Source organism: Onychostoma macrolepis, chromosome 07 (genome assembly GCF_012432095.1).
Source record: "Onychostoma macrolepis isolate SWU-2019 chromosome 07, ASM1243209v1, whole genome shotgun sequence".
Taxonomy (NCBI): domain Eukaryota; kingdom Metazoa; phylum Chordata; class Actinopteri; order Cypriniformes; family Cyprinidae; genus Onychostoma; species Onychostoma macrolepis.
In genome coordinates this window covers 40,117,745-40,143,557 of record NC_081161.1, presented here as the reverse complement: position 1 = coordinate 40,143,557, position 25,813 = coordinate 40,117,745, and the positions used below count along the sequence as shown (strand labels likewise).

Below are 25,813 nucleotides of genomic sequence, written 5' to 3'. Positions count from 1 at the left end.
GACTGTTTTCATATACAATTCACAGTCATCCATTCAGACAGCACCTAAGATTTTTTCCTTAACTGTGTTTTTGAGCATAGTTTAGTCTCATGCACATCAGATCAAACAAACAAGCTCACCGCTGTGCCTGATTTGAGTGGAGTTAGTCAGTGGCACGAGGAGTAAAGTTTCTCATTTAATATTCCTGCAGCCAACTGAGCTCCATGCTGCCGAGTGACCGCCGCTCCCTCAGGCATCAATAATACAAGAGGAAGTTATTGTTCCGCTGCAGGCGACAGCAACACAGAATTAAAAGGCTTGTGGGGAGGCTGTGCTAGGCCTTTCACTCAATCCACTCGGGTTTCAGCTGCTGTAGACAGGCCTCAGACAAGAGCGAGATGATTTTGAACATCAGTGAAGGGCCTGATTGTGTGCTGACGGGGGCTTAGGGACACTTTTGTTTTATGACAGCTTTAGGCGACCTGCTGGCTGCCACATAAGTAAAACAATACCCACCGGGACAAGGGTAACGTTTTATGTCAGTGTTGGCACCGGTGAAAATTACCTCATGAGATGTCAGATTGAAGAATAAAGCATAGGGCTCATAGTGATTAAATTTTGATTAAAAGTGCTTTATGTAAGCTTTTGAGGAAAAAACTAAATGAATTAAAATAAGTCTAATCTGAAGTACTTAAACTGAAATAAAAAGTAGAAATATAAAACAAAAACCTAATAAAATGACAAAAGCACATAACAAAACAAATACCTGAACTAAAATTAAAATAAAAACTAATAATAAAAAAAAATTATTCAAATTCAAAACAATAAGTACTACAATAGAATGGAATTAGAAATGTTGCCCTGGAAATTATATGAATGAAAATGAGTTAGAGTTTAAATAAATACCTAAACTAAAATTGAAATAAATAAAAAATGCTAAATAGAAAAAAAAAGAAATGACAAAATCAGATAACAAAATAATTAAAAGTTAAAATAAAATGAAAATAAAAATAATGAAAAGGCTAATACAAAACATTAATAAATAAAGTAATAGTATATAAAAATACTGAAATAACACTGGTGGTAAGTGTTATTATAAAACTGAAAATTAAACAGTTTGCCTTGGCAACTAATTGAAGTAAAATAAGTTGAAGTATTAAAATGACTAAAACTAAAATTAAAATGAAAGCTAAATAGAAATACAAAATAACAAATAGAAATGACAAAAGCACATAACCATAACAATGGCTAAAATTAAAATGAATGATGTATAAATGAAAGCTTATTCAAAATATTAATAATTATACTGATATTATATATTTACTTATACTGTAGTGCATAAATAATTCTAAAACAACACTGGAAGTAATTGTCATTATCACCATAAATCTTTGTTATATATATTTTTGGAAAATTTCCATCTGAAGACTTTGAAAGAATGATTATACAATTGATTGTTTATGCAGCATTATCTGAAAGTGCTATATCTGTTGTATATCTACTGTGCCCGTTTTAGCCTTAGTCAAAAGTAATGACCTACCTTTGTAACTCCTTTAATCTTAATTACTATGAAATTGCCTTGTGATACAAGAGTATACTCTCTTAAAGTTCCTTGGCCTTTCTCTCTCCTCATATTACATCCCTGAGCCTCTGGCCTCTCACTCCAGCACACAGTCAGCTGGCACATGACGGGACGATGTCGCTGAAACATGAAGCTGTGGCTTTTGAGGATCCAATTGAATCTCAAAGACTGGGAGGGGGAGCGGATCAAAAAGTGACAAATGCTGAGAGAGAAGGACAGAGAAATAATTTGCTCACACTCATGCACAATTCTATTTTCACAGATAGTGACAGGATTAAATGGATGCAACTGCTTGTAAGTACTAAAATCCTTTGATTTCTATTAGTACAAATGCCTACATTTTATGTTGTTGTTTGATGCATAGGTAAGTTTTGCAAAAAAAAAAATTTTACAGTCTAATTTGTAATTTTTAATGAATGCATGAAATTCAAATTTAGCATTTAAATGTATTTTTAAAGACAAACCTGAGAAATGTAGGTGAGATTTTTTTTTCTGTTTTTCAATAACTGAAAAACCCCTACTGTATAGTTTAGAAAGTGGCAAACTTTTCTTTGTGAAAGTTTAGCCAAGTGACAGTGGATAGTCATTAAGATTTCATGTGCACTCCACAGTGTGACACTTTACGCTCTGAATGTCTCCGTCAGCTCCTAAAGGAACTCAAATGCAGTCTTACAAAGACAACAAAATGACTTTGTCCGTGCTACCTTGAGGCAATGGAACTTAGGATGGGCAAGTTGGGAATTGTAGTGATTTTGCTTGTACTGGAACAACTATCAGCCATTGCTGGAGGTAAGACAATACTGGCTGTTCCTGTTGTTTGTACAATGACTCAATTTGCTTCACACTCTAACATTTATGTCTGTTTCTCTCATGTTAGAGAGCAAAAAAGAGGACCAGAAGGAGGCGATTTTAAAAGGGCTTGTTGAGATATGGAGGAAGGGTGGAGGATGGAACCCACACAGAGTACAACCACCAGCAGAAAGACAGAAAGATCAACAAATTCATTCCATAGTGAGGAGCATCATGGGAGGCCTCAAATCTCTAGGTGTCCTGCCAATGAAAAGCAAGAGTCTCCCGTCTTTAAACAAAGCCTTCGATAGAAACAGGCTCTCGGGATTCCTGTATAACATCTCCATGTATTTGCAAGAGATGAGCGCAGATTTAGATGACCGGCAGCAACCTTTTGGTGATGACCAGTTTTGGGAGAACCTGCTCTACTCTCTTCTTCAGACCGGAAGGGAAACGTCGCTCGGATTATGGGATGGGAAGAGTCCTCCACGACCTACTTTCAGGCTTCAGGATCTGTTTCTGTCGCTCCGGGGCAGCCCACATTGGGATGGACTTCTGGGGTTGGTGCAAAGCATTTTAACCCTCACTGAACGCCAGCCCCAAAAACCCATCTTGACTTTCATTTCCCAGAACTGGAAGACTATCAGTGCTTTACTCGAAACTGTTCTTCAAGCTCTAGTCAGTGGGACGTACGGCCAGGCCGTCGCAGGTCTACAGGGTTTCATCTGTGTCCTTAAAGGACGAAATGATTGTGCCTTCAACCTGAGCTGGCTTGAGCAGCTCATCAGCTTTATGGAGACCAGGAACTGGAAACCTGTGGTCAGTCTGCACCCTGTGAGTGTGGAAAACAATCAAAGAGATGCCGCACTCTCTACGGGACGTTTTAAACCCTTCCTCGTGCCTCCGGAGGTGCTTCGTGAGGAACAGCTCTTGTTGAACCAATCAGGCACTGATTCGGAGAACCTTGCTTCAATGCAGGCTCTGCTTCTTCAGGCTTTATCGAGGTCAAGCGCAGGAGAAAGGGCAGTACAGTTCGCAGAGCGTAATCCTGCCCTCCTGCAGGGCTTGGATAACCTCAGACATGGATTTCTGCACAATGTCGGCCGCAGCGTGTATGGTAATCTGAGAAGAAAAGTGTCACATATGACCAAGGCACTGCTGGATGACGTCAGCAGCATGGTGGGCGAACCACAGTACAGTCACCATGGAAGATGTTCTGTAGGCAAGTAGAGTACTGCTACTTTAAACACCTCCATAACGCATATACTGGTTTATCTGTAACATTCATTTAAATTGGAACGTCGGGAAAACAAATGACTGAACTGCAATTCAAAGAAATTCAACACAAGTAATGCATTATGGGAAATGAATTATCTATCTATCTATCTATCTATCTATCTATCTATCTATCTATCTATCTATCTATCTATCTATCTATCTATCTATCTATCTATCTATCGTTCTATCTATCTATCTATCTATCTATCTATCTATCTATCTATCTATCTATCTATCTATCTATCTATCAATCGTTCTATCGATCGTTCTACTATTCTATCTTTGTCATTCCATCCATCCATCCATCCTTTTGTTCTATCTATCTATCTATCTATCTATCTATCTATCTATCTATCTATCTATCTATCTATCTATCTATCTATCTATCTATCTATCTATCTATCTATCTATCTATCTATCTATCTGTCTATCGTTCTTTCGTTCTTTCGATCGTTCTACTATTCTATCTTTGTCATTCCATCCATCCATCCATCCATCCATCCATCCATCCATCCATCCATCCATCCATCCTTTTGTTCTATCTATCTATCTATCTATCTATCTATCTATCTATCTATCTATCTATCTATCTATCTATCTATCTATCTATCTATCTATCTATCTATCTATCTATCTATCTATCTATCTATCTATCTATCTATCGTTCTACTATTCTATCTTTGTCATTACATCCATCCATCCATCCATCCATCCATCCATCCATCCTTTCTATCTATCTATCTATCTATCTATCTATCTATCTATCTATCTATCTATCTATCTATCTATCTATCTATCTATCTATCTATCTATCTATCTATCTATCTATCTATCTATCGTTCTATCATTCTATCTGTCGTTCTATCAATCGTTCTATCTATCATTCTACTAATCTGTCTTTGTCATTCCATCCATCCATCCATCCATCCATCCTGTTGTTCTATCTATCGCTCTATTGTTCTATCTATCGTTCTACTGTTCTATCTTTCTGTCTTTCCATCCATCCATCCATCCATCCATCCATCCGTCTATCTATCTATTGCTCTACCATTTTATTTATCTTTCTACCATTCTGTCCTTCCATCCATCCGTTGCTACTTCAGTTAAAATGAAGAAATTTGATTTTAAAAGCCATTCTCAGTTTAATTCAGAATGGTGCACAACTGAAATCACAATGGCATTGCTAGTCATTAACCAGATCTTTGTAGCTCTAAATCCTATAGCCTGGATAATCTCCTGTTTCTTTTATGTTGGTAACTGTATACCACTGGTATTATGTGCCCAGCTATGCTGTTACATCAAGGCCAATTGTATAATACAGTGGCCGGCTCTCCATTTTCCTCAATTAATCAACAGTGTTCTGCGATCGTCTGTGATTTGTATATAACTATTCACCCAAAACTTTTCCATTGACTTTTGTTTCTTTGTAAAGGTGACCTCAGGCAGTTAATATTGTGGTAAGTGTCATGAATTAGCAAGACTTTAAATTATTAAACTATAAGTGTATAGTAAAGATTATTGTAATTGAACAGTTTTGTTGTCCTCTTTGTAAAGGGGAATTAGACATAACTTGACATGGAACACTCAAGCGATGGGTTTCAGGTCAGATGGTTTACCCAGCAGGCCATCTTTGATGACCTGCCCCTCTACAGAGGAGGAAACAAGGACTTTGAAACCTCAGCACTCATCTAGAAGACCTAAACTTCACCAGTCCCAGGCAAAAGTCCATGAGCTGAGTGATTCAGACCCCTCACCCTCAGCAGAGATTCTGGAAGCTGCCTGTAATGCCTCTATCCCTGGACTCACTGGTGTCTCGAATTTTACTGTCTTTCTCTACTGTAATCTTTTCGATGGAGAGAATGGCTCACAGGACCCTGAAGTCAACCATTTTGGGGTAGACCTGCACGTGACCTGCTCCGACGCTGCTTGGTACCTCTCAGCAGCAGAGGAAGATTTTCTTTGGGTTCACGTTTGCAGTGAATTCTTCGCTCACGAGTTTAACAAAACAGTGTGTGCCAACTCTACATTCTGGCTGCAACATGCACATCAGGTACATTGAGTTACTTTTAGTTTGTTTCTATGAAAATATTAAAAGGTTAGTTCACCCAAAATTAATGTTCTAAGATTTAATATTCGAAACACAAATTAAGATAATTTAAATGAAACCTTAGAGGTTTCTGTACCTCCTTTGAAAGTCCAGGTAAGAAAAATTTCAAAAAGGCACTTTAAAATGCATCCATGTGAATCGCATGGTTTATTTCACAATTAAAAGATTTAATTTACTTTTAAACAATGATTGACACACATACAAAGAGCACATTATGTATGGCAACCACAGAAGCTCGAATATACATGTACGATGCATGAAAACCAATCAGTTTTTTTATAATGTGTGGCGCACGCATGACCTTCCATATTTACCATATGTGATGTGCTCTGTATGTGTGTTTATATGTGAATTAAAGCTAAATTAATTTGGCTAATTATATTAAGTTGTTGTGTCGCTTCACAAGGACTCTTCATACGGATTTTTTAATGAACTCCTTCATGAACTTTTTGGAGCTTCTAAGTTTTAGTTAAATTGACTTCAATCTAGAGACAGAAACCCTTTCAGGTTTCATTAAAAATATATTTCTTTGTGTTTCAAAGATAAACCAAAGTTTTGTAGTTTGGATTGAGGAGGATGAGTGAACGATGACAGAATTTTCATTTTTGGGTTAACTATTTAAAGCTTTAAAGTTTTCTGTATTAGCAATCACCTTGCTGTGAAATTTACTCAGGCAGAAGCTACAAGAGATTACCAGTACCTCAACCAATCAAGTATTGATGACCTCTGTCTTCAACTCTCCAACGATGTTTCTGGGGGATCTCCTCCAGACGCCACTGAGGACTGCTTAACACTGCTAAGCAGCAAAACTCTAACCGCCCAGGATTTTAGAAGGTGTTTTCTGCCCAATAACACAGCCCTTATTGCCTCTTTGTGCGGAAATGATTCGTCTCAAATACCTCAAGATGGGAGCTGGGCAGCCGAGTACTGCTCCAAAGTCATCCCTAATCACTCTCATGGGGCCTCCAAAGACAACTGTGATTACTCGAACTGGAAGGCAGAACATTTTATGAACACCACCGCCCTTGAGATTTGCAGCAGTAAAGCAGGTTTGAAGGACTATATTTGCAAAAACGCCACACTGTACCTCACATTGGTTCAAAAGCAACCATCGCTCTTAGACTACTGTTTGAACTCTGAAGAGAAGCAGGGCACCAAGTGTGTCCTCCAGAAGCTGTTTGACATGCTGCCAGCGCCGTATGACTTCGACACGTCTCAACTTTGTGTGAACCCCTTGCCCATTCTACAAGACGCTATTCATAAGCTCACTCTGTGTGAAGGAGTAGTGGATGAACGCACGGGATGGTTAGCTACGGTGAGCTACGTGCTTCGAGTGTTGGACTTTGTGGTGGGGCTCTCAGCAGGTTTGGAGGAGGGACAACGAGAGGTGCGTCAGAGCCTGGGTCAGGCCATTCTTCTGTCCAGTCTCCAGGACAATGCTTCCTTCTGGGCCACTCTACGGCCCGATGCATCAATAAGTGTCCTTCACACTGTGGGCATCTTCCTGAAGAGAGAGCAGAACTCCACCTTAAAAGAAGACCTTTTAAGCTGTTTCAGTGTATGTCATGCATTTAAATATTGCGTAGTTTCTCATGCTAGTATTTTATTATTATATTACCATGCATTCATCTTAATACATTCAGTTTCAAAGGCTTTTCTCCCCAGCAGCCTGTCCTGTGGGATCTCATTCAGAGGGAGGGCAACTCTTCTGCTTTAAGATTTTTAATGCAGGTATTACTCATTCTCTCTGATGGTAAATTAGCTAGTCAGTTAAACCCAGGGTTTTCAAGCTTTTTGATGCTACATAGCCCTATATGATAATCCCATTTCAGAAGACCCATTTTTAAAATATGCTCTTAAAATAAAGGTCCTTTTTGCATCTGTGGTTCCATAAAGAACCTTTAACTTCCACAGAATCTTTCCATTGCACAGAAGGTTCTTTAAAGTAGATACACTTAGAAAAATGGTTCTTTAAGAACCCAAAATTGTGAAGCCAACATTTGGAATCTTTATTAAGAGTGTATATAAAGACAGCTGTATATATTTTCATGTAAAGACCTATTTTTATATGTGAGAAAACTAGTACAGTAAGTGTGATTTTTATAAAGAAAATTTTCATTGTGCTAAAATCAAGAAATTAGAAATTGGATATTTCATAATTAATAAAATTATCTTAATCATCATTACGGCTTTTTTTTTTTTTACCTACCCCCTAGAACATCTTGCATAATCGAGTTTGAAAACCCTTGAGTTAAACCCAAAATCCCAACATATAAAATATAGATTCTATTCATTTCCATACTGTAGTTTCTTAAAGTTTTTAAGCAAAAAGTTGATGAGTTAAGCCCTTTTACTCACAGGTGTTCCTTGCAAAACTGCACTATTTTGTCAGCACACATTTGTCAATGTCTAATTCTGACATTTATACTACCCAAGGAGTACCTACAGATGCCTACAGAGAGTATTCGCAGTGTAGTTATGTCGGCGGAAAAAGATGCTGTCAAAAGATTCCTTTCCCATGTTCATCAGAGTTGGGATCAACTTCAAGTGGAAACTATACAGGTAAACAACCAAACAACATTTTACATGATGAAGGTAAATTCAGACGTTATTCCTAAACAGTGAGATCTGGTTGATACTGATAAGCTGATAATTTTCATATTTAGTCATATAAAATTCAATTAAAATTATTTTAATAAAATTAAAATGATATTAAATTCTATTTTTACATAAAAAACTTTCACATTATGCAACTGATCTTTTTTTTGCAGTGCAACTTTGTAATGAACAGTATGTATATTCGTTTTGAGATTTGTTAAAAGATTCAGTTAACAATAACTGATATAGTACCAATATATAATACATCCCTATTTAGAAGTACATACATACGTATAACTGGTGTCATTCACAGGTCTCTCCAAAAGAACAAGAGGCCATGGAAACCATGACAGCTGCTTTCATTCACAAGTTTCCACGCGTCACACCAGAGATTTTCATCGACCTCTCCCAGTTTATACCGTACATGTCTGTCTCAGACATTATGACCTTCCCTGCCTCCCTCATGGTCAATGAAAGTGTGTAAGTGGATCATATCAAAACTATATTTTATGATTTAGCTCAGTGTCCTCCTAATTCAATTATTATATTCACTCGCTCCAGACTGCTGGCCATTAGTGATCACAGCTCTGAGATGAAGTCTCCACAAAAACAAGCCTTCATAAAACGCCTGTTACAGTCCAGCGTAGCTGGAGATGTGCCTTCGTGGCCTCCATACTTCCTCAGCTCCATTCTGCCTCTACTTCCACATCTCCCAGTCAGTCACTTTCAGCAGCTCACATCTCAACAAGTAAGTAATGTCTCATTCAGGAGATCCTGCTTTTTTCTTTTCACTTGCCGAAAGTAACGTGAATGTTTGACAGCTCACGCCCTTAATGGAGATGCTGGGAAACAGCAGTCTGGATGCCACAAGGGGGCGCCATGTACTACGTACTGTGTTCGGCAGAGGGAAGAACCTGACCAGTGACAACATAACGAAGTACAAATTCAGTTCAACATCATATGGCATTTGTAAATTTATAAACAAATACAAGACACCATGTTTCTCACAACAGGTTAGGAGTTCTCATATGTTACCTGAACTCTGAGGACATACAACAGCTGTTGTCTTCATCGAATCTCTCACCTGTCCTGTGGCAGCAGCTGGCACAATGTGTATCAGAGGGACACATCAGTGGAAGTGGCAGAGTGAGCCTTGATTTTTTGGATATTGTGCATCGTGTAATAATATTAAGTGTTATTCATGAAGAGTTCTTTTATCTGCAGCTGTCACATTGGCTTGGGACGGCCCTTAAATTTTTAAATGCCAGTGTCTTGTCAACTTCGGCAATGGCCTCATTACATGGTATGCTGCCACAAATGGGTGCTTCATTTTTGGAGCCGCTGTCCTCAAACGAGTTGTTGGATCTGGTAACTCTGCCGGATATGCCAACTTTCCCACCTGCTCAGGTAAGCACAGAATGAAAGCTTTTCAAGTTCCAATTTAGTTTCTTAATTTGAACAGGACGCACAATTGAAATTCAAATTTGAATGTAAAGAAGTAGAATTAATCTAATTTTTAACTTGAAAACCAAAGTTTGTCAAGACAAACATTGACTGTTGACTTAACAAAGCCTGAAATTGCATAAGCCTTAATGATACTGTATATCAGGGGTGTCCAGTCCTGGTTCTGGAGGGCCAGCGTCCTGAAGGGTTTAGATCCAACTTGTTGAACACATACCTGGACAATTCTAGCAATCCAGAAGACCTTGATTACGTTGGTTCAGGTCTGTTTAACTGGACTTGGAGCTAAACTTTGCTCGACAGTGGCCCTCCAGGAACAGGATTAGATGCCTCTGAGATAGATAGATAGCTAGATAGATAGATGGTTCTTCATGGAACCATAGATAGATTCCTCTTCCTATAATTCCAACAGTGTGGCCAATTCAATTCAAAGTCCAACTTGTGAATGGGACGAAGCCAGTTTCTCAATTTTAAATTTTGATAGAATGATATTGTAAATAGTCATTGTAAATACATTGCATAATTATATCTATATATTAAAACCCTTTCCTATTTCTTTTAATGCAGGCATTCCAGATACTGAACAAAATAGCAGATGAAACACATGTAAGCTATATACCAGTCCAATTATGATGCTTACCTTTAGTGAGTCTTGTGTTCATAGTCTCAACCCTGTTTAGTTCAGTGCCAACACACTCTGCAGACTGAAGCCATTGTTTCCGGGTCTGGGGCCTTCTTTCTTGAGAAAGTTGGCTGTACTTGAATCTACACCTGATTGTCGGTGTTGGAGTTTAATGCTGGCTCACCTGCAACCTGCTCATCGAGCGATTGTCCATTTCGCACTCCAACAGGTTTGAACACTTCTAGTGCTTAAACTCTGTGCAAAACAATCACCATATCCCCATTTTCCATTTGCGTTTATGCATTAGATTTGGTTTGGTCTGTTGGTGTATAACACATACTGTTTGTTTGAAGGCTCTGGAAGGCACATCTGCAAATATAACACAGCAGTTGCAATGTCTTCTACCATTCTTCTCCTTGAGGAAATTAATGTCAGATCTAGATGGCGAGACGGTCCTTTGTCACATATCTGTGTATAAGCATATGCCATGGTCTCACCAACAGGTACAAACCTAATTTCATACCTTTGGTTTTAGCAAACTTGCTTTTTCTAGTTTACAGACTGTCAGTGTTGCATATCATGCACAAAAACATAAGTTTTCAGCAAACACTGTCCAGGAACATCAGATCTTTTTAATGTTAAATGTATATTTTCATTCAATAAGCATTTTAAAGAAACTATAGAAGCACGGGATATTCAGCTCTAGCACTCTGTACATTACATTCAGTGCCCTGTACTGCTCTTGCCAGACAAAGCTGATCTCAAGTTCTTTGGTGGATTATTTGTCATGCTTCAAAGGAGCCATTCAGTAAATTAATAATCTGAGCCCCTCAACTGCCATCAAGCAAATTGATCTTAATGTGGTACAATAGCCTCCACCAGGGAATATGAATTAATAATCACTCACATTAAAGAGACCTTGTCTCAGCCAAGAGTGTATCAGATACAACCTTGAGGGCGATCTAGTTTCTCAGACTCACTTGTTGTATTTGACACAACAGGCTCAAATGCTGTTCAAAATGATTCAGCGGACCGTAAACATCACAAGAGAGTCAATACTGTAAGTGATATCTAGCATTACTATACTTTATGATTGTTGACTCTGTTGGCTAGCCTCACCTGTCATATTTTTCTTTGGAAATTCATGCTGGTCTTAGTTGCATCATAGTCTGGATCTCTAGCACAAATAGTATGCATTGTTTTTATATTTGTGTTGTTTTCAAATTTAATAAACATTCATACAAAACATGATTTTTTTTTCCACTGAAGAGATTTGGGTCGCATTGCTGGTGGCATGAGCTGTGAATGGCTGAAGCTTTGGGCAAATGAGTCAGGATTTTCTGAATTGTTGCAATTCATCACTAAGTTGCCAGGAGGACTTAGACCTGGATTGGTAAGAATATGAGAAATCTTATTAATATACACATTAACATTAAAAGCCTTTGCTGTTCAAATGCAAAATGCAGAGACTATAATATTTTGATTAAGTAACATTATTTAACATGACTCATGGTGCTTTTGTTCCCTATGTTCCTCACCAATAATGTATACAGCATAACTTAGTATGAAAGGGAGGTTTTTAGCCTGTCTGTGGGAAATTAACAACATTGATGGTATGTTTCAACAGAGGAAATGCATTGTGGTGGAGCTACGGAAACGGCCTGATGTTGATCTAAATGATCTGGACCCCTCATTTACTGCAAGATTACCGTAAGATCAGCGGTTGTCTATCCAGATTCTCATTTGTTTGTTCTTTTACATACATGGTCCTACTGTTGTATTTTGTGTCTCAGGCTGACCATGATGGAGCACCTGTCTAACTCCTCACTCGTTAGTGTCCTGGACCATGTTCGACAACACTTTATTGACTTTCTCCAGCTTCCACGACACAAGCAAACGGCCCTAGCAGAGAAAGCTGTCAATGTACTCGTAAGCACAAAATCATTGTGGATTTTCAACATTTCATGACTGAGGTTAATGCAGTGGAACATTTCATTAAACTTACACAGTGACCCAGAAGAACTATGCCCTCATCTAGTAGCTCGTATTTTCACCAAATTTTTGTTTTCATTTTTTAGAAAAAAAAAGCCCAACCCTAATTGAAATTTAGTTTTACTGTTGCAGAATGCAGAAATGCGTTTTCAAAAATGTGGATTATATGGATGTGGTTTGGTATTTAATTTCATTTATTTTTTTTGCTGTGATGCAAAACTGAATTTTTGGCATTATTACTCCAGTCTTCAGTGTAACATGATCCTTTATAAATCATCCTAATATGCTGATTTGCTGCTCAAGAAAACATTAATATTATCAATGTTAAAAACAGTTGTGCTGCTTAGTATGTTTTTGGAAACCATAATCCTATTTTCCAGGATTATTTGATGAATAAAAAGTTCAAAAGAAAAAAAAAAACATTAATTTTGTAACATTATGAATAAATTTAATGCATCACTCTTTACTGAATAAAAGTATTAATTTCTTTAAAAAAAATAACTCTTACTGATCCTAGACTTGTATGCCAATACAAGTCAAATATGCCAAATAATCAGATTGTGCAGACTTACATAATACATATTGTTAAAATTCTAAATTCCTTCGTTTCTATCCTTTTGTCTCCACTGATAGGGCATCTCTGAAAATGGCCTCATCGGGGCCTCCATGGATATGCTTGGTCCTTTTCTGCCCTTCCTGGACAGGGATGTGTTAGCTCACATGGACCGAGAGGCTCTGAAACTGCGACTGGAGGAACTGAAACAATATTGCCTGCCCTCTGACACCTTCAGACAAATAGCAGCTTTGCTCACAGACAGAAGCATGCTGGGGTGAGACAAAGTCATTCCATTTTCATTCTGTTGACAACCTCTTTGTTCTGACTGCAACAGCAAAATGTAGTTCCACACTTCAAGCAAAATACAAATTGCATCTGAACTGGGAATTTGACAAAGCCCCTGTTGTTTGCAACAGAGATCCAAAAACATGGACGGTTGGGGATGTTGAGCATGTGGGTAGACTTCTGTTCACCCTTTCGCCTCAGCAGATAAGATCTCTGCCACTGGTAAGGGAAACACAGGCCTTTCCATTCAACTAAAGCTCAGTATTGTGCAGGATATCATCACGTTGAACATCTTCCTTCTTCTGTCAAGGGTGATTTAGGTAAAGACACAGTTGAGCAGGTCCTGATGAGCCAGTGGCTTTGGAAAAGCAGCGAATTGGGAAAGGCTTGTTTGGACCTGAAAGGACTACGAGAAAAGATGAACGGTCTCACCCACAGGATCGTTAAAGGTCGATGGTGGATGAGAAGGGGTGAGTTGTGTGCTGTATTCATTTACAGAAACCATTAGGTATTATTTATGACTTCTTCGGAAAGGTAAATCATATATTGTTGCCTACTAGGGCCCATTCCAAGCTGTGCAGACATTAAAGGGACATTTCCATCAGCCTGGAGGTCCTATCAGCTGAATCGAATGAAGAGGAAGGAGCTGAAGACATGTGTTGAGTTCATCGGTCAGGATGACACACTTGACGCCGAGCAACGTGAAGCACTTTGGATGGAACTCAGACCAGTTAAGCTACTTCTGCTTGACCAAATGTTGTTGCTCATTGATTATCAAATGTTTTATCTCTTACAACAACCATTATTGTAGGTGTATAAACCAGTGAAGCAACTTAAACCAGAACAGGTGTTGGAACTGGGTTGTATAGTGACAGAGATGGGAGAAAGAGAGCTACAGGCTGTCAACTTGTCCAGTCTGGCTGTGGTGGCTCATCTCGGGGACCTCAATGGGTGGAACGTAAAGAAAGTACGTTTTTAGTTGTTCAGATTATCCTTAAGTCCTAAATAGGAAAGATACATCTAGTTATTTTTTTAAACAGATGAGAGCGGTTGTCCTTGGTATAATGAAGAGACTTAAACAAAAGCCTGAAGAACTTGGTGTGGTGGAGCTTGTTTCCTTTGGACATCTGCTCTGTGGCTTCAGTTCCTCTGAAATTTCTCGTCTAGACCCGTTCAACCTGAGGTCAGGGGTGAAAATCAGTTTACACGATTCAAAATACAAAACGATTCACCTCAAAACCATTAAAAGCATTGTGTTTGTGTCCATTAGTGTGGCTGCTTTGTTTCTGGGGGAGATGGTACTGCCGTGTTCTGAGCAGCAGACCGAGGCGCTGACGTCACGCCTATCCAGTCCTCTGGGCTTTGGTCCAGTCAGCGGCTGGGGCTCTGAGGTCTTCACTGAGATTGGGACTTTGGCAGGTACTGACGGTGGATTCGATTACAATCAGTTCAGTGGACAATATACACATGCCAAATTGGGCAGGCTTACAAAAAGAATAAAACAAACTGATTCTGTGTCCTCAGCTGGACTGGAGGATATGATATTGTCTGCACTAATAAAAGAGCAAGTGGAAGGACTTACACCAGCAGCAATAACCCTGATACCTCCAAGAAAATTCGCTGTGAGTGATGGATATTTATGTTTTCATTCCTTCTCTTTCACTTTCTATCCCTCTGTTAATCATAAGGCCTCAATATTTTACTAATTGTCTAAATGCACGGTCACATGTATCGCTGCTTGGCAAATTTTTTTGGGGCGAAATCTGGTCATTCCAATAAGAATTGGTGCAATTGAGAGTTTCGTGTGAGGGTAAACAAATATTCATGTTGGTCATGCATTTTTGACTGGCTGGCTGTTTAAAAAAACAGTTTATTGTCAACCATTGGCAATAGTGTAGCATTTTTGAAGCACAGCTCACACAGAAGTCACTTTCAAACCAGTCAGATTTCTTTTGGAAAATGCGCTGAATCTGTGTGACAAATATGAATGTGTAGCAAAATTGGGGAAATTTCTTGCCTAAATGAAATGACTGGATTTTGCCCGCAAAATTCACCAAACATCCTCTAAACTTAAGTGAAAAAAGGTCCATTGTCTATTGTCAATAGTGTAGCATTGTATGAAGCATAGCTCACACAGAAGTGACTTTCAAACCAAGCAGCTTTTTGTTGGTCAACACACCAAATCTGTGTTGATTTTGAAATCTAGTTGATTTTGAAAATATGTAGTTTTGAATATCATTAGTGCATATGATAATAAGCATTTGTAGTGGCCTTTAAAGAGCCATTTGTGTTGCTCTGAATGACTTCCATCATTGCAAGGAAGACCCCAAATTGTTGCCAAGGTTGGTTCATCGGACATGTTTCTCATTATTTCAGGTGGTATTCAGTGCCACGCAGCTGTCTTGGCTGAGCTCTGAACAAGCGTGTGCCGTGACAGAGGAGCAGTGGGCGGAATTAGACAATGAACAAAGACAAGCACTTGGCATGGCCCAATATGAAGGCGAATTAATGCTTGAGCACAGAGGTGAGCAGTATTTTGGATGCCATTATTTGAATTCTTAACTAAATATGCACTGGTAGCTGAAAAGAATTGCATATAGTAATTGTTTGATGTGTTATTAGTCTGTCATTTTACTATAAAAATATATTTGTCTCTGCAGGCAGGAACCAGGCTCCATCGTTATGGTTTGCCGGCAGCTCCAGAAAATGTTTATTACTTTTTGTCTGTACATTGTGGATACTGTTATAAAGATTATAACCTGAGGCTTTTTATTTGTTCCTCTTTATTGAACTCTTAAATTTATAATTAAATGCCAACTCAAATGCAAAACTAATACTTTAAGCATTATTTAAAGTCAACATGGATGTTGTCAGAATGAGAGTTCAAACCGCTGATAAAACAGTACAATAATCCACACAACTCTACAAGCGAAAAGAGTCCAAAACCGTTCTAAACATGTTGGTTGATTTTGATGTGAAAGGACAACAGGGGATGGACTTTTTAACTGGAGGAAGCATTATTATGGATTATGGGGCTGTATTTTTGCCAGAAGCAACGGTTTAAAGTTAAAAAGCAATAATGATGGATTTCTTACAAACATGCAGCTTTGCGCTTAAGGCATTAATTCAGGGGTAGCCAACGTCGGGCCTGCAGAGTTTTGCTTCAACCCTAATCAAACACACCTGATCAAGCTAATCAAGGTCTGAAGAGTTACTAAAATGCTACAGGCAGGTGAGTTTTAATTAGTGTTGGAGCTAAACTCTGCAGGGCTGAGGCTCTCCAGGACCGGAGTTTGCCGCCTCTGCATTAATCGATGGACTGGAGTGGTGTGGATTATTGTGATGTTTTTATCATCTGTTTGGACTCTGATTCTGACGGCACCCATTCACTGCAGAGGATCCATTGGTGAGCAAGTGATGTAATGTTACATTTCTCCAAATCTCCTCCGATGAAGAAACAAACTCAAGTAAATTTTCCTTTTTGGGTGAACTATTCCTTTAAGTACACTAAATAAATTTCCCCAATAAAACCAATATCAAGCAGTGTTTGGACAACATTGTTTAGGCAATTAACTTTACTGTATGTCAAAGATTTTGAGCATGTTGCCTTTAAATGAAAAAAAAAAGAAAAACAGTGGAGGGCACACAAGAAGGTACAGAGAACTAATTTGAACCAATGAATACAGCAGTTCAAATGCATCTCAATATGCACAACACTATCCACCATGCCACATATATTAAAGTCTCTATCTCTTGCATGGTTCTACACAGATTAATCAGACAGTTCAGTAATGCACAAATAAACAAACCAGATTCTAAATGATTCTGTAGACCATATGATGATGCATCAATTTTGTTTACGTCCAAGACTTTTGCAAACAAATCTAATAAGGATGGCTCCTTCCATAATTGTAGAGACGACTGTAGATTTTGGGTTAAGGAGCAAAAGCTTTTCAAAAAGTTTCTAATGCATTCATAATGAAATACAGTTCGCTAACAAACTGCCCGTCTACATGATGAGTTGTCAGTCCATTACATTGCCTTTCACAAAGACTACTGACAAATAAAACATAGCTTGACCTTTGGTCATCAAACCAACGATGCTTGAATATTACCATAATGGCAAGCAAGCGGGGAAATATGAAATATACGCTTTGAAACGTGATCCCGCTTGACGTGACCATAATGAGTTTGAGCTTCATTAGCTGGATCATTAAGTCAGCTGTGGGTAGATGCTCCAATCTAATTGATGGGCGCTCGAGAGAGGACGCATTTACCCGCCTAATTTGCATTCCAACTTGAAGGACTGCTTTGCTTCATCGTACTACTCCAGGAGTGGTAAGACTGCTGTTGCGCTTAATATTGAAATTAACATATTTAAATTTTCTAAAATACTCAGAGAGTTTCATGATCACGTTTATGATAAAATAAAGAAGAGTGATAAGATTCAACGCATGCTATTGTGCGAACATAAAATCCAACACACGTTTTGGGTTTGAAAGTGAACTGCGCATGCGCGACAATTTTTACCCCCGCAAAAGTTAGCGTGAAAATGCGTAATACAGAATACAACAACATTGCATTGTAGCGCACATACAAATTCAATTTTTATTTATTTATTTAACAGTCTGTAAGGCTGGAGAAACTCTTAAAGTAGAAAAAAAAAATGCATTATGATGTTAATACTGAAATTAAAGTTCTTAATAATGAGCTTTAATTTTGAATACAATAGTTGTATTTTATGTCAAATTGACAGATCGTATATATCTAGTATATTTTACATATCCAGGTGCTTCATTTTCCCTAGAAAAAATATGAAGGTTAACTTGAATAGACACAAACCTGCACGCTTGTAATAAAGTATAAAAATCACACCCTTTCAATATTTATTATAATCTCGGTGGATTATATTTGTTTTCTATTTTTCGTTACGAATCTTTAAGAAGCACCTTGTGTTTTTGAAGTAAACTGCGCATGTGTGTGTCCAGCAGATGGCGCGCGCAAGTCATGCACGCGCGCTCAAGTGGACGCGTCTTGACGTCGCATCTCATTGCGTAAATCTGTGACGTATTTCCTGAGAAGCCGTGCGTAGACCGCCTCTCCAGTCCAGTCCCTGGATAGAGGTGCAATTTTTTTTTATTAATTTGTTTGTTTACTTGATTTTGCCGTTTTGAAACGTTCTAGCATGCGTCCGTAACTATGCTGGCGTACCGGTCCAAAGGTGGCTCAGACGAACCGGGTCTCAGTGATGCCTTAGCGTCACGTTACGTGCGACAGAGCAAGCAAACCTATCGCAAAGTTTCCCTATTGTACAGTAGATGAGTGCGCGTGGACTTTAGGACGGTCCAGTACGCCAGGACACTCGAGTCTGTCCTCTTGACAACGCTACTCCGTCGGTGTCTTGAGTTTAGCTTTGTTTTGGGGTCAGTCAAACACGGAGGACTTTTCGTCGTGTCTGTGGACAGGTTTAGTGGATTTACGTTGTGTCCAAGGAAACGGAAGATTAGAAGCTGATGCTGTTGAGGTAAGAAATTAAATTAGTATTTATGGAGTACTGTGAGGATTGTTGTGTCTTGTATTGAAATATCATATGACTTATTCCGTACTAATAGTAAGTCTACAAACTTATGTGAACCACATAAGAATGTTTTATGACTATCTCTTTGAATACTTGTCTTCCTCTGATAACATTATCTTATTCTATAGACTAGACTTATTTAAAAAGACACACTGGCGCACAGCTGTTAAGTTACAGCTCAATAAATGCGGAAACAAACGTATGTAACTTGTTCCCCTAAAAGTAATTGGACACTTGAATCGTAATTTAATTCCAGGGTATAGCAGTTGGTTTGATATTTTGTTGTTCATTTTTAAGACAGCCAGCACAAACATTTTTCAAGCAAAACGATTTTCATAGTAAAGCCCCCTTTTTTTTGGTTTTGAGGTTTTTAAATAATAGATATTGAACACTTTTAAGTGAACATTCTGGTTGTTAACCTTCCTCCCTTCTGTGGTTACCCTGCTAGTGTGAATACAAATATGCACACTTAAAATTTAAAAAGAAAATAAATATCTATCTATCTATATGACCTACGTGTGTATGTATATATGTGTGTGTGTGTGTGTATGCACATACATATACACACGCATACACGTGCGTGTATATAATATATAATACAAGCACATATATATGTATATATGTGTGTATATATATGTATATATGTATGTATGTGTGTGTGAATTTTAACTTATTTATTTGTTTAGCTGCATTATTTAATGGTATTTTGTCATAGTTTTCAACTCTCGTATTCTTGCGCATTTGAGAAAAAAACTTTAATACTGATTAAAAAAAGTTATCACAAAAATGCCTCCAAGTTAGTTTGAAAAGCATAGTTTGTTTGCAGATGCCACTTGGGGTTAATGTTGTTGTTGTTGTTGTTTTTTAAGTGGGGTGCTCTGTGTTGTCTATTTTCGGTGTATGCTCTCTGTTTTTTCTGTTGGTGTGAAGTAGAGTATTCAACATTAAATATTTTATAAATTTATTAAAAGTAAAGTATTATTAACTTAATGCATGAAGTGCTAGTTAATGTTTACTTTTTTTCTGGTGTTTTTCTTACCCTCGAAGTAGTTAAATTGATCATGTTTTCATTCTTTTTCCTCATGAGACTAATATTTCATCCGTTACCGATCCAAGTGTAATGCTTGCCAGGAAACAAAGTTTGTCTCTTCTTTGGAACAAGCATTCGCTTGTGTTTTGAAATCAAGAATGGATTGCATATATATAAAGCAGACGAATAAAATTTAGGTTCCCTTCAACATTTTTGGATAAAGCAGACTTGTATGAATCTAAAAGTCCCACATTTTGCATCCTGTCTTGAGTTCTTTTCCAAGTGATCGACAATTACCGTCAAACATCTCTGTGCTGGTTTCCTCTCCCTGTTAAGTGTTAACCATGTTGTGATGTCATGAGTGGGTGTACTTTGAAATCGGGGCTGGCACAGCTTTAAATTGCTGTCAGTAAAGTTACGCACTTCTTGCTTAGTGCTTAGCCTACTTAATCTGGGTTAGACACACGTTCAGAGCTCAAGTGAGTATCGTGTTTTTTTTTTTCTTATCTTGACCTGATTAAAAACCTGGTTAAGTGAGTTGTAGACTATTACTAAGTTAATACAAATTGCTGTGCATGTTAACTTGCATGTAAACAATTTTAGTTTCATGTTTTTCTGTGAATGTTTTTTTTCTGAAAAATGTATGTATTTTATTATTACTACTATTATTCTTTTTGTTTTTGCTAAAGATTTGGGGTTGTGGAAGTGTAGTTTTAATGTTTGTGAAATACTTTGTGAAAATGATGGTCTTGGAAGTTAGAGTATGTAGTCTAATTTTGTTTATGCATGTGTATTAGTTTGATCTAACTAAATTATTTGGCTGTTGTCAAAGCTTTGTAGTAATATTTCAGTGTTCTCATAAACAGTGTTTACTGATTTGTGATCAAAACTGCTGTAAGCTGTTTACTTTACAGTAAAGCTGAGTTAGCGTACTAAACATGTAATGCATTTACAGGATTTATGTAGCTGTAATTGTCTTTTTTTTTTTTTTTTCTCATTGTTGTGCTTTCAAACCTGAAACTTAAAATGCAGGGCGATTTCCGTATAATTTCAATAAAAACATCAAGAATAGGTTAAAACTTGACTTTTAGGTTCATGCATGCATGCATACATACTGCATATTGAGTTTGAAAATGCAAAAGTATTTGTGTGAAATCCCATCTATGTTTCAGAATATACAGTATATTTTCTTTCCTGATGGTAAATTTCTTGTATAACAGGTAGTGCGTCTGTTTCTAGGTTTCAAAGAAGTCCAGTTTAACACATCTGACAGCATTCTTTTGAAGTTATGGCGATAATTGAGAATCAAAGAGCATGTAAAAAAAGGACATGTCATTTAAACCAACACAGCAATGAGCACAACGTTTGTCATGAGGAATAATAGAATAATAGCTCTGTCCTGAAAGGAAATGCCAGCAGTGTTGTTTTTTTGGCCTTTATGTGAAACAGAATGCAAATGTGAGCAGAAGATGGGTTGTTTTATCAGATCATGAGACATAATTTCAATTGCCTTTCTTGTTTACACAAAAAAGCACTCATTTTGTCCAATGAGGCTGTGTAACGAGCGTTTATGTGATTATGAAAGAGGCCATTAAGGGTGTGGACAGGTCAACCGGATTCGGCATGAATCGCTCCACCTATAGTACGTGCATTGAATCATCAGAGAGCTCTGCTGAGGTGATCCAGACTTGTTCAGGACAAGAAGGGTTTTTTTCTTTCTTTTTCTTCTTCTATAAGATCAAATAAATTGCAAGCCAACTCATCCCAACAGTCAATGAAAATGGTTTCTGGGGAAAAAGTAAATTTTTCTCTAAATAAATGATTGGTCGAAGCCGAGGGTAAATTGAATACGCTGCTTTATTCCATAATCACCGGCTTAAGTTTATGGCAAGTTGTGCCTCAAGTCAACAAGAGTCTTGCATCAGCGCTTGCTTAGTCGTAAGAGAGGAGAAGTGATGAGATGGTTTTCCAAAGAGATGATAGTCTGTCATAACTGAACATGGAAGTTGATAACTGTTTCTCTAGAAGAATAAGTCAGCTGTCCTCCCTCCCGTCTTCAGTTTACTGGTGACTTACCGGCAAAGATAATGACTTGGCACATCACTTATGGAAGTCAGAAAGCATCCTTTTTTTTTTTTTTTTTCGTCTTCAGAGATTAGACCTTGTAAAACTGAAACTTTGCTTGTTTTGGGCATTTGAGACTAAGCTGGTAGTGTTTGACTCTGCATGATTTTTAGTATGGTTGTACAGTATTAATATCTTAGGTGGCATCTAAACAAGTGTGTGCATTGATGGTGATTAAATTGCTGGAGGGTGCAGAATATTTGTTGCATTTGTACTCCGCTATGTTATCCAGCTGTATCAGGCGGCAAATCACGTGAGCGTGTCATGATGCTGCACAGTTGCGTAAATTTGCTGTTGCTCAAGTCATGTCGAATTGTCAACTCAATTTGAAGACAAATGCTTTCTGATCCCTGCAAATCTTTGTCAAGGTGAACACCCTTTATTATTCACAGCTTATGCATTCTGGATTTTTTGTTTTTGTCTGAAATTTAAGTCGTATTTTAGATGTTTTGTGTACGATCCCCGGTAGACATTTAATGAAACTTATTTCAACTCCCATTTTTACCAATTTCCGTAGTTTTTTTTTTCTATTTAAATTTTTTTGCACTCCTGTTTTAATGCTTAAATTCAACTTTATTCATCAAAAAGCATGAAACTTACAATATTAAATGGCAATTTATTGAAAGTTTAACAAAAAAAAAAAAGAAACATTTTTAAAGCCCTATGAAAAGTTTTGTTTTCTCATTCATTTTTTATTTTTTATTTTTTCTGTTCTATAAGATCAAATAAATTGCAAGCCAACTCATCCCAACAGTCAATGAAGGTGGTTTCCGGGGAAAAAGTTTATTTTTCTCTAGATAAATGATTGGTCGATGCCGAGGGTAAATTGAATACGCTGCTTTATTCCATAATCACCGGCTTAAGTTCATGGCAAGTTGAGCCTCAAGTCAACAAGAGTCTTGCATCAGCGCTTGCTTAGTCATAAGAGAGGAGAAGTGATGAGATGGTTTTCCAAAGAGATGATAGTCTGTCATAACAACATGGAAGTTGATAACTGTTTCTCTAGAAGAATAAGTCCGCTGTCCTCCCTCCCGTCTTCAGTTTACTGGTGACTTACCGGCAAAGATAATGACTTGGCACATCACTTATGGAAGTCAGAAAGCATCTGTTTTTTTTTTTTTGCCCTATGAAAAGTTTTGTTTTCTGAAATTCATTTTTATTTTTACCAATTTCTGTTTTACATTAATTTTCTGGTTTCCATTTTAAAGGTTTCATTAAGTATTAGTAATCAAAAGAATCTCTAATTAATTGATTTTATTAAAAAAAAATTTATTATTTTATTGTTGTTTCCCAGAAATACTGTTTTTTTTGTATTTACATTTTCCTGCTAAAATTCTGGTAAATAATTTTTCTGGTAAATATTCCTAGTACTATTATTGCATTAAAGGTGCTGTATGTAGGATTTTGACTCTACTAAAGTATAAAAATACCATAATATGTTTGCAGATATTTAAGAAACATGCTAAGTTAACATGCTACAGTCAGTTATTCTCCTTTGAAAATGTGTATTCCGGCCTGTTTGTTATGGTTTTTGAAACCTGCCCACTGCCAGTATACCCAACTGTATTTTGGCACCCGGGTTGCCAGTTGGCGGAAAACACAACATATTTAATTAAATTCATCGTCATGTGCGCTCGTTCCTGTTGGTGTCGTTAATTTGGCAACCTGCGTGTGTGTCAAGTCTGAGGAGGAGGGGCCGGGTGAAAAAAACCGACTCCAATATTTTGAATTTGGACTGTAATACCAAGTTCAACAGCTAGGTGTCAATCCTACATACAGCACCTTTAAGTAGCTAATATTTCTGTCACGGTTTCTTCAAGTTAAATCGAACTTTGATGGGTTGCTGTGAAGACCTTTAGTTCTCTGTTTGTATATCTGATGCTAGTTTTACTCAAAAGAAATGGTAAATGCTCATGAAGTGACTCTTTATGTGTTCATGTACTCATAAATTGAGGCGGCAGAGGCTGAAATCACAGGGCGAGTCACACGTGCTTCAATACGTGTAAACAAAACCGCGCGTCTGTGCTGTTCATTCACACAGAGATACGCAGAACATGCAGGAGTCATATTTAATTAGTATTTTTGCGGCTTAATATTCACATACACTAGTCCATATCGTGTTTTGGTTTGTGTACTGACCTACTTTTGATTTATTCATTAAAAACTTGGCAAATCCCGTGACATTCTGCGTTATACAATAAATTCCATTTTTATGGCTGGATTCTGTGATTCCGTCCGCGTTTTCTGCAACACTGAAATCATTGGGTCCTACTCACAGCCTCTTTTACATTTGCGTCAAATAAAATGTGACTAAGGTTCTGTAACGGATTGGAATCGAACCCCTGCATTTAGCTCTCACCAGCAAAATGAAGCTTTGTTTATTTGGGTGTGCTGCTAATTTCTAACCAGTTAGTCAATTCAGAGGTATTAAAACTCATCTGTGATTCGTATCCTCAATTTTACCAGCAACTCGGATGACTCATTCTGCAATCTTCCCTCCCCAGGTGATTCCTGAACTGTTCAGAGTCCATCTTTCTTCCTCGGCTCTGTCTCTACATGTGCCCAGGGAAGCACGGATATAGTAGAGGGCCACTGTGCTGACAGACGTAGTGACATCAGGAACTCCTGCCTTGGTTCCCTCCATTGTGTCTGATGGATCTCAGGCTTGCCTCATTGACGCTCGGAACACTACTTATTCTCGTGACCTCTGAGCCACGGCCATCCGTTGGACAGAAGGTTTACACCAACACATGGGCCGTCCACATCACAGGGGGAGAGCAGGAAGCCAACCGGATCGCTAGAAAGCATGGCTTTGTAAACCATGGGAAGGTGAGTGTTCTGTTCAGACAAGTAATTCTTGCATGTTTGGAAAGCTCGCATGGGTTGCACATTCTTGCATGCATGTTTCATTCAAAATGAAAGTTGTTGGCTTCATGAGATGCCTGTTGTCAGCGTAGACAGTTCTAGGACAAGTAGAGGGTAATGGTTCACCTCAAAATCAAAAGTAAAAGAAAAAAATCATAAAGAAAATAGTTTTAGGGCCATTAAGTTTCATTTGCACTATGATATTACTTGTTTTTTTTGTTAGTTTTTTTTACAGCAAAAAGTAAAGTCCATAGAACAGATATGATCACAATGAATACTTTATAAATGTATCATTTAAATATCAGTTATGGCCAAGCACCGGACTCGCATTGTGTGGCCTAAAGTTATTTTTTATTTTATATTGGAAAAAGTGTTTTTTTAATGTTCTGGAATTGGCCTTCATTTAAAAAATTATTGGCATGTTTGAGTAATGCTTTGCTTGCATATTACATGTGTCTGTGGTGAGAGAACCAGTTTGTGCTTTCGTTATCACTGACCCAATTTTAACAGAATGAATGCTGATCATGAACCAATAACTTTGTTTTTCTGGAAATTTCTTTTATTTATTTATTTATTATTATTATTTTTTTTAGTCATGAGATCTACCACCTTAGGCTGAATTCAGGGTTATTATCAGTCATGATTTAGTGTGTTAAGTACAGTTTATGTTTACATAACTTATGAAGCTGTTGTCAGTTAAAGTAAGATTTGACCGATTAACTTGTCATTAAGATTAGCTCTCAATAGAAGATAGATCTGACTTGTAGCTTTGTGTTGCTTCTGTTAGCTGTTGTATTAAGATGAAAATTTGCAGTACTGTTAGTAAATATGGTTGTCAGTCCCAAACACATCCACGTGACTTTGAAGTGAACTTTTAAAGCAAAGATCTCAAAGTGTGCCACTGCACAATGGGATTCTAATTATTAAAGATGCAGATTTGTCCTTTTCTTCCTCTCATTTCCCCATT

The 25,813-nt window shown here is 37.7% G+C and overlaps 2 protein-coding genes across 7 annotated transcripts in view; both read left to right on the top strand.

Moving 5' to 3' along the window:
* The first annotated feature begins 553 nt into the window (after positions 1–553).
* On the top strand, positions 554–16,013 carry LOC131543647 (stereocilin). Of its 4 annotated transcripts, XM_058781204.1 has the most exons (30): positions 554–1,855; positions 2,206–2,350; positions 2,439–3,572; positions 5,061–5,085; positions 5,183–5,678; positions 6,409–7,293; positions 7,404–7,466; positions 8,172–8,297; positions 8,647–8,813; positions 8,895–9,081; positions 9,155–9,270; positions 9,347–9,479; positions 9,558–9,740; positions 10,362–10,400; positions 10,475–10,645; positions 10,770–10,919; positions 11,418–11,476; positions 11,686–11,809; positions 12,044–12,126; positions 12,210–12,345; positions 13,042–13,238; positions 13,381–13,471; positions 13,560–13,719; positions 13,810–13,979; positions 14,061–14,216; positions 14,290–14,432; positions 14,520–14,668; positions 14,774–14,871; positions 15,626–15,773; positions 15,910–16,013. In XM_058781204.1, the coding sequence occupies exons 2-30, from the start codon at positions 2,275–2,277 to the stop codon at positions 15,996–15,998; spliced, it is 5,754 nt and encodes a 1,917-aa protein (XP_058637187.1). In that variant the 5' UTR covers positions 554–1,855; positions 2,206–2,274; the 3' UTR covers positions 15,999–16,013. The 4 variants fall into 4 exon arrangements, with proteins under 4 accessions (XP_058637187.1, XP_058637185.1, XP_058637186.1 ...); XM_058781202.1 differs by having other exon boundaries at positions 9,347–9,740; XM_058781203.1 differs by having other exon boundaries at positions 2,173–2,350; positions 9,347–9,740.
* Positions 16,014–17,466: 1,453 nt separating this feature from the next.
* Positions 17,467–25,813, top strand: part of furina (furin (paired basic amino acid cleaving enzyme) a) — an 89,344-nt gene continuing 80,997 nt past the window's right edge. The window contains exons 1-2 of one of the 3 annotated variants that reach the window (XM_058781210.1): positions 17,467–17,587; positions 24,486–24,810. In XM_058781210.1, the coding sequence (XP_058637193.1) occupies positions 24,634–24,810 (177 nt within the window). In that variant the 5' untranslated portion in view covers positions 17,467–17,587; positions 24,486–24,633. Of the gene's footprint in view, positions 17,588–18,313; positions 18,774–20,260; positions 20,337–24,485; positions 24,811–25,813 lie in introns of those variants that run through there. The other 2 variants (XM_058781208.1, XM_058781209.1) reach the window with 2 other exon arrangements.

Coding starts and splice junctions, on each gene's coding strand:
- LOC131543647 (XM_058781202.1), top strand. CDS start 2,275: ATGGAACTTAGGATGGGCAAGTTGGGAATTGTAGTGATTTTGCTTGTA. Junction 13,720..13,809: donor TCGATGGTGGATGAGAAGGG/GTGAGTTGTGTG, acceptor GTTGCCTACTAG/GGCCCATTCCAAGCTGTGCA. Junction 13,980..14,060: donor TTTGGATGGAACTCAGACCA/GTTAAGCTACTT, acceptor CCATTATTGTAG/GTGTATAAACCAGTGAAGCA.